At 32.0% G+C, this 15,582-nt stretch overlaps 1 protein-coding gene across 1 annotated transcript in view; it reads left to right on the plus strand.

Annotated features, from left to right (window-relative positions):
- The window catches only part of LOC119834199 (dnaJ homolog subfamily C member 10-like), a 53,995-nt gene that overhangs the window by 14,794 nt on the left and 23,619 nt on the right, over nt 1-15,582 (plus strand). Inside the window, exon 2 of the mRNA XM_038358524.1 lies at nt 13,719-13,836. Within this exon, the coding sequence (XP_038214452.1) occupies nt 13,719-13,836 (118 nt within the window). The remainder of the gene's footprint in view (nt 1-13,718; nt 13,837-15,582) is intronic.

Below are 15,582 nucleotides of genomic sequence, written 5' to 3' on the forward strand. Positions count from 1 at the left end.
TTCCTTTCCATTTCCAATTTTTTTTGTTAATTTAATTGTTTTGTGTGCAATAAAGAATATTTCATTTCATTTCATTCATTTCATTTCATTTCATTTCATTTCATTTCATTTCATTTCATTTCATAACAGACTCGAGACCTGGCTAGTTACAAGTGATACTTTGTAAGTATGTAAATAAATATCCATTTATTGACATAAAATTAAGTATATCTCTTCTACGACCCACTGACTACCGAACTAGTTGGGAATTGGTTATATGAGGCGGGTGATTCCCATTCACATTAATTCTAGTACCCATTGTAAATTGCATTTTGTGATTTAATTTAATTGTGATTAAATATATAACATACTAGACGCTCGCCCCGGCTCCGCCCGGATATCAAGATTCTCATCTCAACTGTTTTATCCCAAGAGAGGTTTGAATCGAGATAAAAAAATCCTATCACCCAAGTCAGCTCATACCCTGTCTGTATACCAAATTTCATCAAAATCCGTGCAGTAGTTTCAGCGTGATTGACGGACACACATCCAAACAAACAAACTTTCACATTTAATAATATTAGTGTGACATAATAAACTGTCCACCCGCAAGCCGCAGTTACCCCAAAGTACCATAATATATTTTTTATCAAGTCTCTGATCTAATCTATTGTAGTAACTGTTACCTAGTATAATCAATGTTTGTAAACGAAGGATGATATGATCAAACATAAAATATACGTTGAAATATGATCCATTTTGTACAGTCATGGACGTTTATTTTATAATATAAGTAATATCCATTTACAAAATAATCATACATTTACAAGTAATCATGGTGTCTAGTTTACATAATACTTCAAAACCATTGTTCAATTCCATTAAAGATTTATATAGTATTTAGTTAGGTTAGGTCAGGTTGGTAGCGGATGAATTTTAACCAGCTCCCGTGGCCCCTTCATTTAAGCGGCTCGACGGAACACGTGTCGTGTGGTGGGGTTTTGGTCGGTAAGAATTCGACAAAACCCACGGGTCCATCCCCGGGGGCCGTGGGTATCTATGCAAGATTTCCCCACAAAAAAAAAAGATTAGGTCAGGTTGTAAATATATACTGTGAATATTCTGCAGCAACTTAACACAACAGTAAAAACTGTACAAAAATATTCCATCTATTCACGTCATCTCCCATACGTAATTCGTCAAATAAAAGCATGTTATTGTTTTGTCATCAGCGCACAGCACAAATTAATAAGTTTATTTGGATAATAGTATGACGTGTTGTCTTTGTTTGGTCAATGATTGGAATATTTTAAATCTATAATTATTCTTTTGTATATCTGTGATGTACCTAAACAAACGTATTGACAAAAAACCTGGCCGAAAAAAGGGAACTTTTTTAATTTCATTGCAATTGTGCACGAACAATTGGAAATGCCGAAAGTGTGTTAAACACAGTCGCGGAATAATATGGGCTTAATAAAGGAAAGCGTTTTTATTAATATATAGATTATATATCTAAAAATAGCGGGCTCAGGAATTCTAACTACTGGAGTAAATATCATCTAGGCTACATCTACTTTCGAGTGTATAGAGAAAATCGTACGCGAAAATAAAAACATTTTTCCCAATAATACATAATGTTTGCAAACTAAATCACAGGTACAATTGATAACAGCTGTACAGCATACATATATTTTCAACAACAGAGTAAACAGAATTTTAAATTCAAGCGTACACATAGCCAGTCACTTATCAAAATATTATTAATTTGTGTTCTATGATCTCACAACTCTGTTTGATCTCCGCTATAATTATTATTTTACCATTTATAACATTAAAGGTTAACATATTGACCATGTTATATTAGATATATTATTAGATAAATACAAACATGTGTAACAGATGTGAATTAATCGATGTAATAGCTTCTAGAAATGTAATAGTATCAAATTTTGGTATGTGGTAGTCGAGCACGCTTCGACACAAATTGGGTCAGCTCGCACAGGGAAAGTAACTCGCCCCCACAGAAGACCGGCGTAAAATAGCATACTGTTGTGTTTCAGCCGGTGAGTGAGGGAGTCGGGGGCCCATATCCTTTATTCCTTTTCAATTTGAAGTCGGTGTTCCATTTGTAAAGATGTAAGGTCTACAATGGACCTTACGTCTCTCCAAATGATCATGGGTGGTGGTAGCGCCATTGCCGACATAAAAAAAAAATTGTCAATGAAATTTTTACTACACTTGCCAAAACTGCCGTTTATTTTGCTAAATTTCCTTTTCAATTTATCTTCATGACACAGTAGCGCAAGCCGTCATGGAAACGCTTGACAATGTAATATTATTGTAGCATTTATCCTGACTGGGTGTAGTGCTGGTGTGACTTTGTTCAGAACCTAAATCTAATTTAACTGAAATCCTTCAGTTCTTCACGTTTAAAGTTCACGCAAGCGAGGTCGTATGAGCCCTTGGAATATAACATTTAGTTACCTTTAATCTCAATAGATCAATAAGCAGTATATTATATAAGAAGTCACGTTTAATTGCTTCCTAAATACCAAAATCTTACTCAATATTATGAAGAATAATATATGCGCTGACCTTTATCCAGGTTAAGGTTAATTCTCCTCAACTATCAAGTTCGACTGCTGGAGGCACTATGGTATTTTTTTAATTTTAGAGACGATCGTGTAATTTTTTTTTTTTGCATAAAATATTGGGCAGTAGAAGGTTACCACATACGTAGCGATTGGTTTAGTCGAAATTTTGAAAAAATTTAAATCAAATTTCTCTTAATCACATCTATCAATCATCTGGCCTAGACAAATGGCAGACGCTGCTCATCTATTCAATATAACAATTACAAGATTAGATTGATGCTTGGCTTCGAATTCCTAATTCTATACGTTGTATCAAATTGCTTCTCGTTTCAGTATATACATCAAGCCCATACATTGAAGATTCTATTCTACTATCGCATGTTCCATTTGTCAAGGCCTCACACACCTGACGGAATTATGTCAAAAATCTCACAATGGAACCAGAACATAATGGGTAATGATGATTTAGATGAAACTTAGTACACAGATTGATTGAGACCAGTCATTGGCTAGTTTGTCTCGGAAAGCCCACAGGAATAGAAGCTATGTGGGTAAAAACCTTTGGACTGTCTTTTCCTTTGACAGCCAAAGGTTGAAAGATAGTAAGTTACATAAATGTTATAAAGTATTAAGTATATTTTATAACGACATTGGTCTTCAACAAACAGTCATAATTGTAATTATAAGGCCGACATAGCATCTGCTACACCAACAATTGTAATTTCACCATTTATCACCAGGTTGGCCACCTGTGCTTCATAAAAAAAGCAATTGGATACACAATAAAATGTCTCTGATGACGCATGTGTGCATAATGGCCTTATTCCATTAACGCAATAATAGCTAAATATTTGTTTGTTACTCAATTCCACTATACCAATAAATGATTTGGGATGAAATTTCGCACGCAAGTAGACCGTGACCCGGATTAGCACAGGATATTTTGTGTTGGTCCAAGGTCTTTGTGATCACAATGCATTACCTATAGTCATTGGTGTACAAACGGAAGTAGTAATCTTATAATAATAGGATTAGTTAAAGAGTCGGCAACACACTACAATATAGTGTTTTTAACCGACTTCCAAACATAAAAGTAGGAGCTGAGCTTATTGTCTTAATTTTTTTAGACGTATAGAATAAACTTTTAACTGTGATAATTCCTTGCATATTTTATTATACCGGATCTTAATTGAGGATTTTTTTTATCTTATACATTTTTCTGTATTTCAAATATAAACATTTATATTATTATGTTACAAAGGTCTCAAATTAAAATAGTGGTATATTATTATAGCAATTATTACAAAACCACTTCTACTCGTTCTTAAAACATTATTCAAACAATTATGACTATCGTTTTTCTGTATTTTTGCAATGTTTAATAATTTATCAAGTACATTTTAAAGATTTTAGAGTGATACCTTATAATAAAATATGTCTTTATATATTATATTTTAAAACGCTTTTATAACCTTCATCTGTATGTACTGTAGGTATATTCATGATGTACCAGCTCCTCCAGATTTTTGGATTTCATTTTGAGCCACGATTTAATTTTGTACACTTATAAAGGATAAGTGACAATACAATAATTTAATCAGTTGGGTGATTATTTTCATAAGAAGTTTTTAAAGTTTTTTTTTTTGCTATATTTCTTGTGTCTAGGTATTGTCACTGCAAATAACTTATCCGCTTATAAGGATAAAGAAAGGGAATAAAGGAAGTGGATATAGAGAGGGTTGCCGATGGGAATAAGCAAATGGACTGGGAAAGGTGAGAAAAAGGATACGGACATCAGGCCCCATTATTCATCACACAAAACACGCCGATCTTCTATAGGATGTGAGCATAATTCGTGAAGAAATGTGCTCGACTCTCATATTATTGAGTACTAGGTTATACCCTCGGCTTCGCCCGCGTTTAATTCAAAGTAGTTTCATAGATGTTATTACACATATAAACCTTCCTCTTGTATCACTCTATCTCATGAAAAATCCATCAAAATCCGTCCCTCATCTCGTTCCGCGATCCGTCATAGGGATAGACAGAGAAAGCGACTTTGTTATATGCTGTGTAGTGATGATATTGAGTTCCCTTTATATTCAGATCGGATTTTACGACAAAACATAGATATTATTAATGGAATCTATAAAAAAGTTATAAAAATTCCATATATTTCTAGCTATGTATTATATTTTCAAACTACATAATAATAGATCAAATGACGCACAAATAACTTTTTTTACTTACTTAACCCTCTATTTAAATATCTATAGAACACGTATGGATTTTAGTGTTGTATAAATTAGTGAGAATATTTTTAATATCGTCATATCGTCATTTATATTTTCAAACTACATAATAATAGATCAAATGACGCACAAATAACTTTTTTTTAATTACTCAACCCTCGATTTAAATATCTATAGAACACGTATGAATTTTAGTGTTGTATAAATTAGTGAGAATATTTTTAATATCGTCATATCGTCATTAGCGATGCGAATGTGCTTTAGATAAATTCTAAAATATGTTGTACAACAATAAAGTTATTGCTATATGAGTAAAGAAGTATTCATTGTTTATATTTAATATCAAGGTATATCGAATTGACCTCTTTCACATATGTTTGCCTTTATCCGATCTAATTCATTATGGACTATGCTAGAACTTCGTTCATTACTAACAGATAATAAAATCTTACGTAATTATAATTTTATTATATATCTAGCAAAATTTTATCTCTATTTTTTTGTTTATATTATAGGTTATTGCTTTGTTTACTTTTATATCTTTAAACCTCTTAACATAGATTATCTACTTGCGAAAAGGTTTCATACAAGCAACACCACAGATTCAAACAGTAGTTACGTAACTTTAAGAGTCATTGATATTTATTCTTCTTTTTTTTATAAGAAGGCCCATTACAGAGCATCGAGATATTAGCCGATCGAGATATGAGAGACAGCATTGTTAATGGGATATTCGCTGTAATATTGTAAAAACCGTTAAATCAGAACCCAACTGCGAGATGCAAACGAAAATTGTTAATATATCCCGCGAGGTTATAATATAAAGATGTTTACAATTTTAGTACGTTTAATTTAATTATAGTACGAACACAGATAATATAACTCTGTACTATTTTGACGTTTGACAGTTTTATGTATATGGTGGGATCAACAGGTCCAATTCAATTTCAATTTCTAGCTATAGTATATATATACAGTCCATAATCTACACACACATTGAAGAGGAAACTTTTGTAGTTTTTGTATGTCTGTAACGTTTTTACGCCATGAGAAATTTTGAAAGAATAGAAAAAAATTTGATCATGAGGCGGAATTCGAGCCCGCGTCTCTTTGCCTAAACGTAGCAATGCCTAGTCTCTCCCACCTCAGCAATCGAATTTTTTCTACTCTTTCGGTTTCATGTTCTTAACGGACACCCCGAGCCATCTATTTAACTGAAGATTCTACGCGTAATTGGTCGTGCCGGTATTGTGTGCTATGCGAGATCGTTGTAATCCCTCATTTTGAAAATTGGAGACCAAATGGGGAAATTGTTGTGGCTGCGATCTGCCTTAATTTTTCATTAATAACCTTGATAAGTATTAGTCTGGTTAAAAGTGGTGTAGAACAAATTAAATGCTTATCACTATAAAAATCTCATTAAAAATATATTTGCAAATGGAATTCCTATTACTATAGAAAAATATAACAGTTAATTTTACCGAAAATCCAAAAATTCAATATCATTATGCAATTCTAATATGCTAGAATATGTATTGAAAATAAACAAAACAAATTAAATCGATATTGTACGGCAACGATTGATTCGTATTTTTAAAATCCGTGTGGGAGCCAAGCACGCTTCGGCACGAATTGGACCAGCTTGCACCGGGGAAATACCACACCCCCACAAAAAACCTGCATGAAATAGTAGCAAGCAAGAATGTTTCGTACGTTGAGTGGGGGAACTGGAGGCCCGTTTTTTTTCCACATCCTTTCTAGTCCCTTCTTACTTTTCAGTCGTCAATCCTTTCCTTATTCCTTAACCCGAGCAGCGCACTCGCAGAGGCACGACCTTTGAGAATGTTCATGGTGCTGATCGCTTATGGTGCCAGGTGCCATCAGCTCAGGTGCCCGCAATGACATAAAAATAATCTCGTCTACCTATATAAATATACACATAAACATTATTTTAAATCGATGCAAATGTATGTTTCCCAAATGTGTTAAGATTTATTCCATCCACTCATTTAAATTCACAAAAATGATGCACATTAAATATCCTTAATGGAAACCAAATGACACGACGCAGAAACTGGTTTAATCATTTGACAAAATGCGTCAATAATTTAATAATAATTTAAAATACGTTCCGCAAATATATTGATAACTAGCTTCCCGTTCGCGGCTTCGCCCGCCTCCGTATTGTTCTTACCTTTTAAACCTTCCATAGACTATTCAGAATACAACAAAACCATGATTATAAATATCAGACCAGCCATTCTCGAGTTTTAGCGAGACTAACGAACAGCAATTGGTTTTTATATATAAGATAGCTTTCAAATATGGACTTTTAACAATTTAAAATTGTGCATTCTTTGACACATAAAAGCGAGGTCAGTTGTGACAATGAGTACACAAAACATTTTGAATATAACAGATGAAAAGACCTTGTGAATAATATAACAAAAGTGTTATTTGTTTTTTTATAACATACGTTTTCCGTTCGCGATTTCGTGCGCAAAGTTAAAGGGAAATAAAGAGAGTCCCGGTTTTCGCCGCAATAAAGTCGCGGACGCCAAACAGAGTAGCTTCAAATAAAAAATATTTACACAGTGGTAGTGTCTTTTACTCATCCATGCTTCTATAGCTAATAATGAAAGCTTGTGAGTTTGTTTGTTTGCAACAGTACACTACATTAATCTCAGGAACTATTAAACAGATTTCAAAAATTCTTTCACCGATAGATAGTATGGGTGAAGCCGGAGCGAATCGCTAGTCGAAAAATAAAATGTATAATCGTATAGAGAGTGAGAAGATAAGATAAATTACTGAATGTAAACAAATGTACAGTTAATACGTAATTAAATCAATCACGTAAACAAGAAATCATCGATATGTTATTCATACCTACTTTATACCATCAGTGATTTCATAATGTTGTTATTATTATTTTATGCCAATTCTAAGGTTTATATGTGATACAAATAAATGATTGCTTAAAATTATTAAATATCATAAATAAAATAAAGTATTTAATATCATTTTTTTGTCTTTTACTGGTGAATAATATACGTCGCTGTATTTCAGGAGTATTTACTTTCACTGTTCTGTATAAAATCAAAGAACACTCTTTAATAACTACGGAATGTAGACTTGTACGCCTAGTAAATCTGGACTAATCACATGAGTATTTCGACAAACTCATCATAATTTGTTTATTTCATGATTATTGCAAATTTTATATATGTAAAAATGTAAGTAATTGTAATTTTGAGACATTTTTGTTTGATTGATTTTTGTTACCATTTCACAATAGTATGCATTAGTAAGCTACATCTCTTCCGAGATAAACATGTCATGTTTTATTTTTTTTTTTCCAAACAATTCTTTCCGGGACAAGCGACTAGTTTCTTCATTAAACAATAAAAATTAACTACATTTGACCCGGGAAAACTTTACATTTATGTGCATAAATATTATGTTATTATATATTTTATAGTTTGACCTCAACACGTCCGTGACATTGCGTTATGAGTCGTTTATGATTTGATCAGACATGTTAACGTGCGATTACATTACATTACATTTGTTAAGTCATTCCATTTTCACCTGTATTGTACCAAGCGTAAGAACGAATTACTGAAATATTATTTATCAAAGTAGAAATGTTTTATTTAGTAGGAATCGTTCGAGATAATGCTCTAATGTATACCCACCCTTAGATCTTAGATTACACGCTTGTCTTGATTGCCCTATTTCAAGGCAAGACATTCCGCCTTGAAATAGGCAATTATGTTATATCGTACATTTTTCTATAATAGTGTATAGAACGTTGTATAATAACACACTTCACGCTTGATGAACCGTTTTTTTATCAATTTAACAAGCATTATATTATACAAGCTTTCCGCCCGCGGCTTCGCCCGCGTGGTATTCGGTTATATCGCTTTCATCTCCCTATTTCAACTCCTTATATAAACATAATCTGTGGCTATGAATGACATTGACATTTGTTACTCGCGTTTTTTAAAATATGCAAAATTAAATGTACATTTTTCAATATTTCTAAGAGATTTTCTTAATATTTTTTTCCGTAAGAACCTTCTCCTAATAATAACAAATACAACGAAAAAGAATTAGTGAAATCGGTCCAGCCATTCACGCGTGATGCCGTGACCGAGGAAAACGGGTTTCATTTTAATATATATATAGATATCAACATATACCCTACAAATTAAGAACCATTACTTATAACCTACAATGTTTCCCATGTCGGATCCTATCACCCAACATTTCTTTGTCCTAGTCCATAGTCCACAGTCGTCTTGACTGTAGACTATAGACTACGACGAAGTTCTCGATATCGTGTATTTACCAAAAAGAGCCAAGGAAATATACACTCACCCAATCCTGAACGAAATACTAAGTTTGGGAATATTTCAGAAACAAATTACAGTTTTGAGAAATAACGAAATTAAGGGGAAGCACCACTCCGCCACAGAAGACCGGCGTGAAATCACATGCACATATAAATTGAAAAATCCATTTATTTTTTGCACGCTCGCCTGGTCTCGAACCCCGACATCGATTTTAAGATCGAGGTCCTCACCACTGAGCCACCACTGCCAATGGCAGCGCTTACAATCAGGCAATCCACCATCTCAGCTATCTATAGCGGGCATACGTATAGCTATAAAAAAACACCCTTTAAAATAAAGATGGCAATAATGAGATAAGAATAATAGATGATATAAAAACGTGGGGATTTCCGAAAGACATTATATATGTTATAAAAGGTTTTATCATTAATCGACTAACTAATGTTTTAGATAAATGTCTATTAAACACCTTTTAATGACAGCTCCTTCATTCATAACTGTCATCCTCAATATGGGTATCAAATGAACGACTTGACTAGTAAAATACTTATACACTATGACAAAATTCAAATTAAACATCAGAAGTTTAGGAGTTTTTTGCTATTTTCTTAGCTTCTCATCTTCTTTAGGACTTTATTGCTTGTTTCTGTCCACACCTTATAAATGCTTAGCTTAATTGAGGAGCGCAGATCTATGGGGCCCTTTACTTGGACTCACAGTTATTAACAGCTCATCTTGTAATCCCTAAAAACCAATAAGAACCTTTGAAAGGAAACTGTTCCGTATTTATAAGGTACAACACAACACAAATGATAACATTGTATTTTTCAGTTTTGAGGAAAATCTGGATTTTATAATAGGCATTCAAAAGATCCCTCGCGATAAGGTGGACTGGTATCATATCAATTATCTCAAGCTGAACCGGTTTTAAAATCGTTTTAAACAACGTCAGGCTAAGGATCTTCTTTCCTAGGCAAGCAGGTTACAATTGAGGACAAATCATTTTATATTAAATTCACCTAATCACATAGGAACCTAAGGTCAAGGCAATAACAATTTATTTTAAAATCTTGTTTATTTGGTAAAATACACGGGTTTTCAAACTATATGTATACAGCTGTCTCATTTTTCTATCTATGGTTATAATTCATTCATTTTATTCATTCACAGGTTATTACTCAATCCTTGTATTGACTATAATTAATGATACCTATTGTGGGGAATGACAATGAATAAGGTAATGAAACTAATAAGATAATTAATTAGGCAAAGTTTTGATACGATGATTATTTAAAGTACCTGACTATGATTGTCGTAATCTATACATATAATAAATCTATAGAAGGTTCAATTCTGTACATTGAAAATATTGGAAAAATAAATAGCAGGGGGTGTTACCAAACAAAACTCCTATATAACGACGGCGCTCTGCGCCGCGCGATGCATATAATTTCTGAATTTTGATGCGAGCGGACGTGTCCAGTGTGGCAAGCGGTCGTTCTTATTGGAATTAATATTGTATGCGTGTAATTTTAAACCGTGCGTTTCAGCGCGACCTTTTTGATTATTGGAATTGATGTCATTTCTAAGACTGTTCCGATCAGTTATTTCTAAATACCGACATCCGCGCGGACGGATAATTTTACGCATTATGATTTTAAATCGTAATTTACGATTGTAAATTGTAATCAAATGATAAGAGGTTTTGGTTGAATCAATTTTAGCTCGTGTACAATTGACGCAGTTTTCTATGATTAATTAAAGTTCCACTAATTTATAAAAAAAATGGTGTTCCCATGAAAACATAAAAAAATATGCTAACAGATAATAAAATTATGCCAGAGACTTGTAAGTAGATATCAGCTCTGTAGATCCAAAGATCCCTACAACGTCACAAACTCGTAAATTTCACCGCTTTGTAATATTAGTTTAGACAATTGAACTGTTTATTCCATTGCCGTTTAAAGTTTTGCTATAATTCTATTACAACATGTCTGCATACTTATTTACACGCAATCAAAATCCCATATCTAGAAAAATTGATTTTATATTTATTTATTGAATGAAATTGCAACCGGAACATGGCAAATAAATCAATAATGTGAAATATTAGATATTAACTTCTTATCGAGTAATTATTATTACAGCTTTAATGTAAAAAAAGTATTACCACAGATACAGAATAGACAGAATAGTAATCATAAACCAACATAATAAAGATTAGGTGCTATGTAGAACTGCAATTAAAGCTTTACCCACAGTATTGAGGCCTGAGGGTCATTCGTCTTACAATGCTGCTAACTATGAATGAACGTGAGTCGTCTAATAACTCATAGCACATGGCTTTTGTGGTTATTCTGTTTGTAAATAACTTTGCATTTAAATCCAAGCTAATGATGGTATAGTATTATATTATCTGTTGTAAGGACTGGACTAGTTCTCTAAGTATTCAAAATATCTTCTCTATATGTGATTGTTCATTAATCTGTTTCAATAGATAAAATCATAAATTAAGTAAACATTATTAATAGTCAGTATTATTTGCATTATTTTTATTTCTTTAGCTGCATCTACCATCAGTGGAAATTTATTATGGTTTTAATGCCTAATGATCCACCTTATTATGTTTTTTCCTGTCTAAGCACTCAAATATTTTATATCAACTCGTTTGAATATCTGAACAAAATAGAAATATGCGTGTTTGATACTCAGGCACAGTAAAAAAAAGTTTTATGTGATATAAAGGTTTTGAACGAAAACTATACCAGTTATTAGACATTTAAACCTTTGCGTAGTTGACAAGTCATGGGGTAACTAACATAGCTTACATACATAGTTAGTTACCCCATGACCCAAGAATTAAACTCAAGGCTGAATGGCCTTAATTTATTTGTTAGATTTGGCTCCACTTGCATTAAGATAAATCAACTCAAATCAGTCAGTATTTCAATGAATATATTTTGAATAAAATGCACTTTATTATAATAAAGTTTGTGGAACAATTAGCTACCGTATACTAACAAATAAAATGTGACGCAGACAACATTTTTAGTCTAACGTGATTCTAAAGAAATATTGGCTTAGTCACTTCAATCTTATATCTTGATATTTTCCTCGACTAAGTGCACAATTCTATAATTTTATGCGTAATAATCGAGAATAATAATGTACAGATATTATAATTTAATCAATACATTATAATAATTGCACGTGTATATATCGAAACGTTAATATAAATAAAATATATATATAATATTTATTTCAACAAATAAGTTTATTTGACTTCATAAAGCGACCATGACTTCCGAACTAGTTTATATAATTGTGTCTCGGAAGTCAGTTTTTTCCCTATAATTATAAAAAGTATACTTAAATTCTTGTAGACAATTTACTTGATAATTTACATTATAAATATCATATTATGAAAAAATTAAAAACAACTTTAGCATGACGCATAGCTAGTGTATATAGGTGATATATTGTCGCGGATTTGCCTCGTAGTTACAGGAAAACCTGCATTCCCTTCAAATTGAACTTTCACAAATTTCACCCAAATCTGTTGAGCAGATTAGACGTGAAACACATACAGACATACAGAGTTATTTTTGCATTCAGATAAACTTATGAGTATGTATTTAAACTATATCACTATAGTCATTACAACATAGGTGGTCCATATCGTCTATTGAATTAAGAATCAAAATAATTTTATTGAATTAGTTCTTAAAAACGTTTTATTTTACGATATTAACATTACATAACGGCTACCTACTTATTTGTTTACTCAATATGTTCATTGAAAGCAGGAAACGCAGTTGGTTCATTGACTCCTACAGTCCTTCGTAATATCGAATGAAATGTTGACATGACACGTTTTCAAAAAGTATAGTGTTAGAAATAAAAAAGAGGGGGTGTGTTGAATATAAGTTTGATCGTATTAAAAATGTACCGTAATTCTACACAACTGCCTAATAGATATAGTCAGTTGAAAACGAATCGCAGTCAGTAACAAAGACTGTTAACAAAGTGAGGGTAGTTGGCTCGAATATTGAATAAACAATGTACACACACAAAGGCACAATCCCTATAAAAGTGCAATGTTTCCAAATGATTTGACATTTTATAGGATTCGATAGCTAAACGAATTGTGACATGTTATGAAAAGCGACATCCGTATATTAAATGACAATTAGTCATGCAACAGATTAATAAAACACAATTAATATCCGACATAGGACAATTGCCCGCAGAGGAGTGGACGTTTTTAACGCGTATTTATTAGCTCCGCCTGTATATTTGTACGTTAAATCGACTACGATTACTATCGACTGCGATATTTTGATGATCACGGTTAAAAAATTTCCTTACTCTATCTGAATCTATCTTGAAGCGTGGTTCTAGTGGGTTTGAAACTAGTTACATTTATATAAAAATGATTATTGTTTGTGATATTATAATAAATTTAGTATGAGCTATATTGCTATCTGAAATATGTTTAATCTAATGAAATATATTAACAATTGTTTCAGAAAAGAAAACAATCTTGAATAATGTATCAGGATTTTTCAAGTCGGGTCAATTGACTGCAATCATGGGGCCATCAGGTGCAGGGAAGTCATCACTTATGAACACACTAACAGGATTTTGGTAAATATACGAGCCTATATTTATTTTATTTATTTATTACCTATACTATTTTATCTATTAGGTACTGTATAATATATAGGTACGAATATTATAAGTGTTTACTAATGGTTATTGTGTCTGAACACACTTACTTTTGTAACACGCTGAAACACCTCATTCCATCTATCAGTTTCCTTCAATTCATCAATTTCCTTTACGATGCAGACAAATGCTGGTATCAAGCTAGTAAAAATATATTCACAATGCGAGCCAACTAAGAATTGATGAGCCCAGCAATGTCTCTTAATGGGACTTTATAGTTCTTATTAATTAAAACTAATAATTAATAAAAAATCATTGTTTTGTTTGCATCTAAATTTGATGTCAATCAGTTAAAATTAAAGTTATTTATAAGAGTAAAGGTTTTATTAAAAAATCGTAGTTTCCAATACCTTTTCTGTTAATTAAACCGCATGGAACCTATCATGCTCACTTTCTCATTTGCTGATAAGAGAGTGTTTATTTCCGTGACTAATAAATATTGTATCCACGTTTCGTGACTGTAACTTTATGATTACGCGATTTTTAAAGTACTTTTGAAGTAAAGAAAGAAATATTTAAAAGCCTCATAAATCTATAAAATGACACAAAATTTTTTTTTCCTTATAATACGAACACGTTTTTTGAATTTTTCCTTGACAAAAAGTGACTGGACTGTTTCTAATTGATTGCGAAAATGATCAAGTTACAATAATAATTTAATTACTGGGTTTTTACATAATTTACCAGTTTCCCCTACAACCTAATATCTATATAATTTGTGTCTAAATTGGTATTACTATGATCATTTTAGTGATGATCCGTATTTAAAGATATGAAATGTTTGTATGTTTTGTATTCTATGTTTGTTGTATCAACACAAAAAAGACGAGATACTAATCAGTGTCTAGCAGTTATTTCTCATATCTTTATTCATATGTGCTAATCAATGAGTAGAGGTTATAATGAAGGTTATTTTTATGATGCTATGCATTTTTTATAGGCAATGAGATGTTAAACCGTGTTAAAATTAGCAATAGAATGTCACTCTCTAGCTTCTTAGATATATAAGAGACAAGATAAATTTCTTCATAAAATCTATCTGTTGCGAAGGCAAAGTTTATTTCATTGCCAATTTTACAAAATATGAAGTAGGAGTAGGAGCCTCCTAGTAAGTTTAAGAAATAACCTGTGTCAGGAGGTACCTATATAAAAATTTAAATAAACCGTTTATAACTAGGTATTAATAGTAAAGCTTGGAGTGTACGAATGTGTGTGTGTATGTGTGTGTGTGCGTGTGTCAATTTATGTATGTGAGTTAGGGTGCGAGTTTGTAAGTGAAGAGATGTAGGTAAATAGCAGTGTACATCTACGATGGTATGATTATACGGATGTAATGGAAATTATGCATTGTGGTGGGTTCTACACAGAATTTAAATAATCAATATTAAATAAATAATTTATAAAGAGCAAGAAGTTGCAAGGAGGTTTTCAGTGATTTCATAGTTAAGTGTTTTTAACCAGTTTATTAATGTTTTTTTAAGGTCACTACAATTTAAACTGTGAATATTCAATAATTTATTTACATGGTTGTATATATAAGCCGAATTAGTTGAGAATTGGCGTTTTGCAAAAACAGTTTTTGTACAGCGAGTTTTAATTACCTCCTTGTATCTTCTGCCGACTGCTGTACATTGATTGAATAATGTTTTTTATGAAAGACAAACA

This window comes from Zerene cesonia, chromosome 19 (genome assembly GCF_012273895.1).
Source record: "Zerene cesonia ecotype Mississippi chromosome 19, Zerene_cesonia_1.1, whole genome shotgun sequence".
NCBI lineage: Eukaryota > Metazoa > Arthropoda > Insecta > Lepidoptera > Pieridae > Zerene > Zerene cesonia.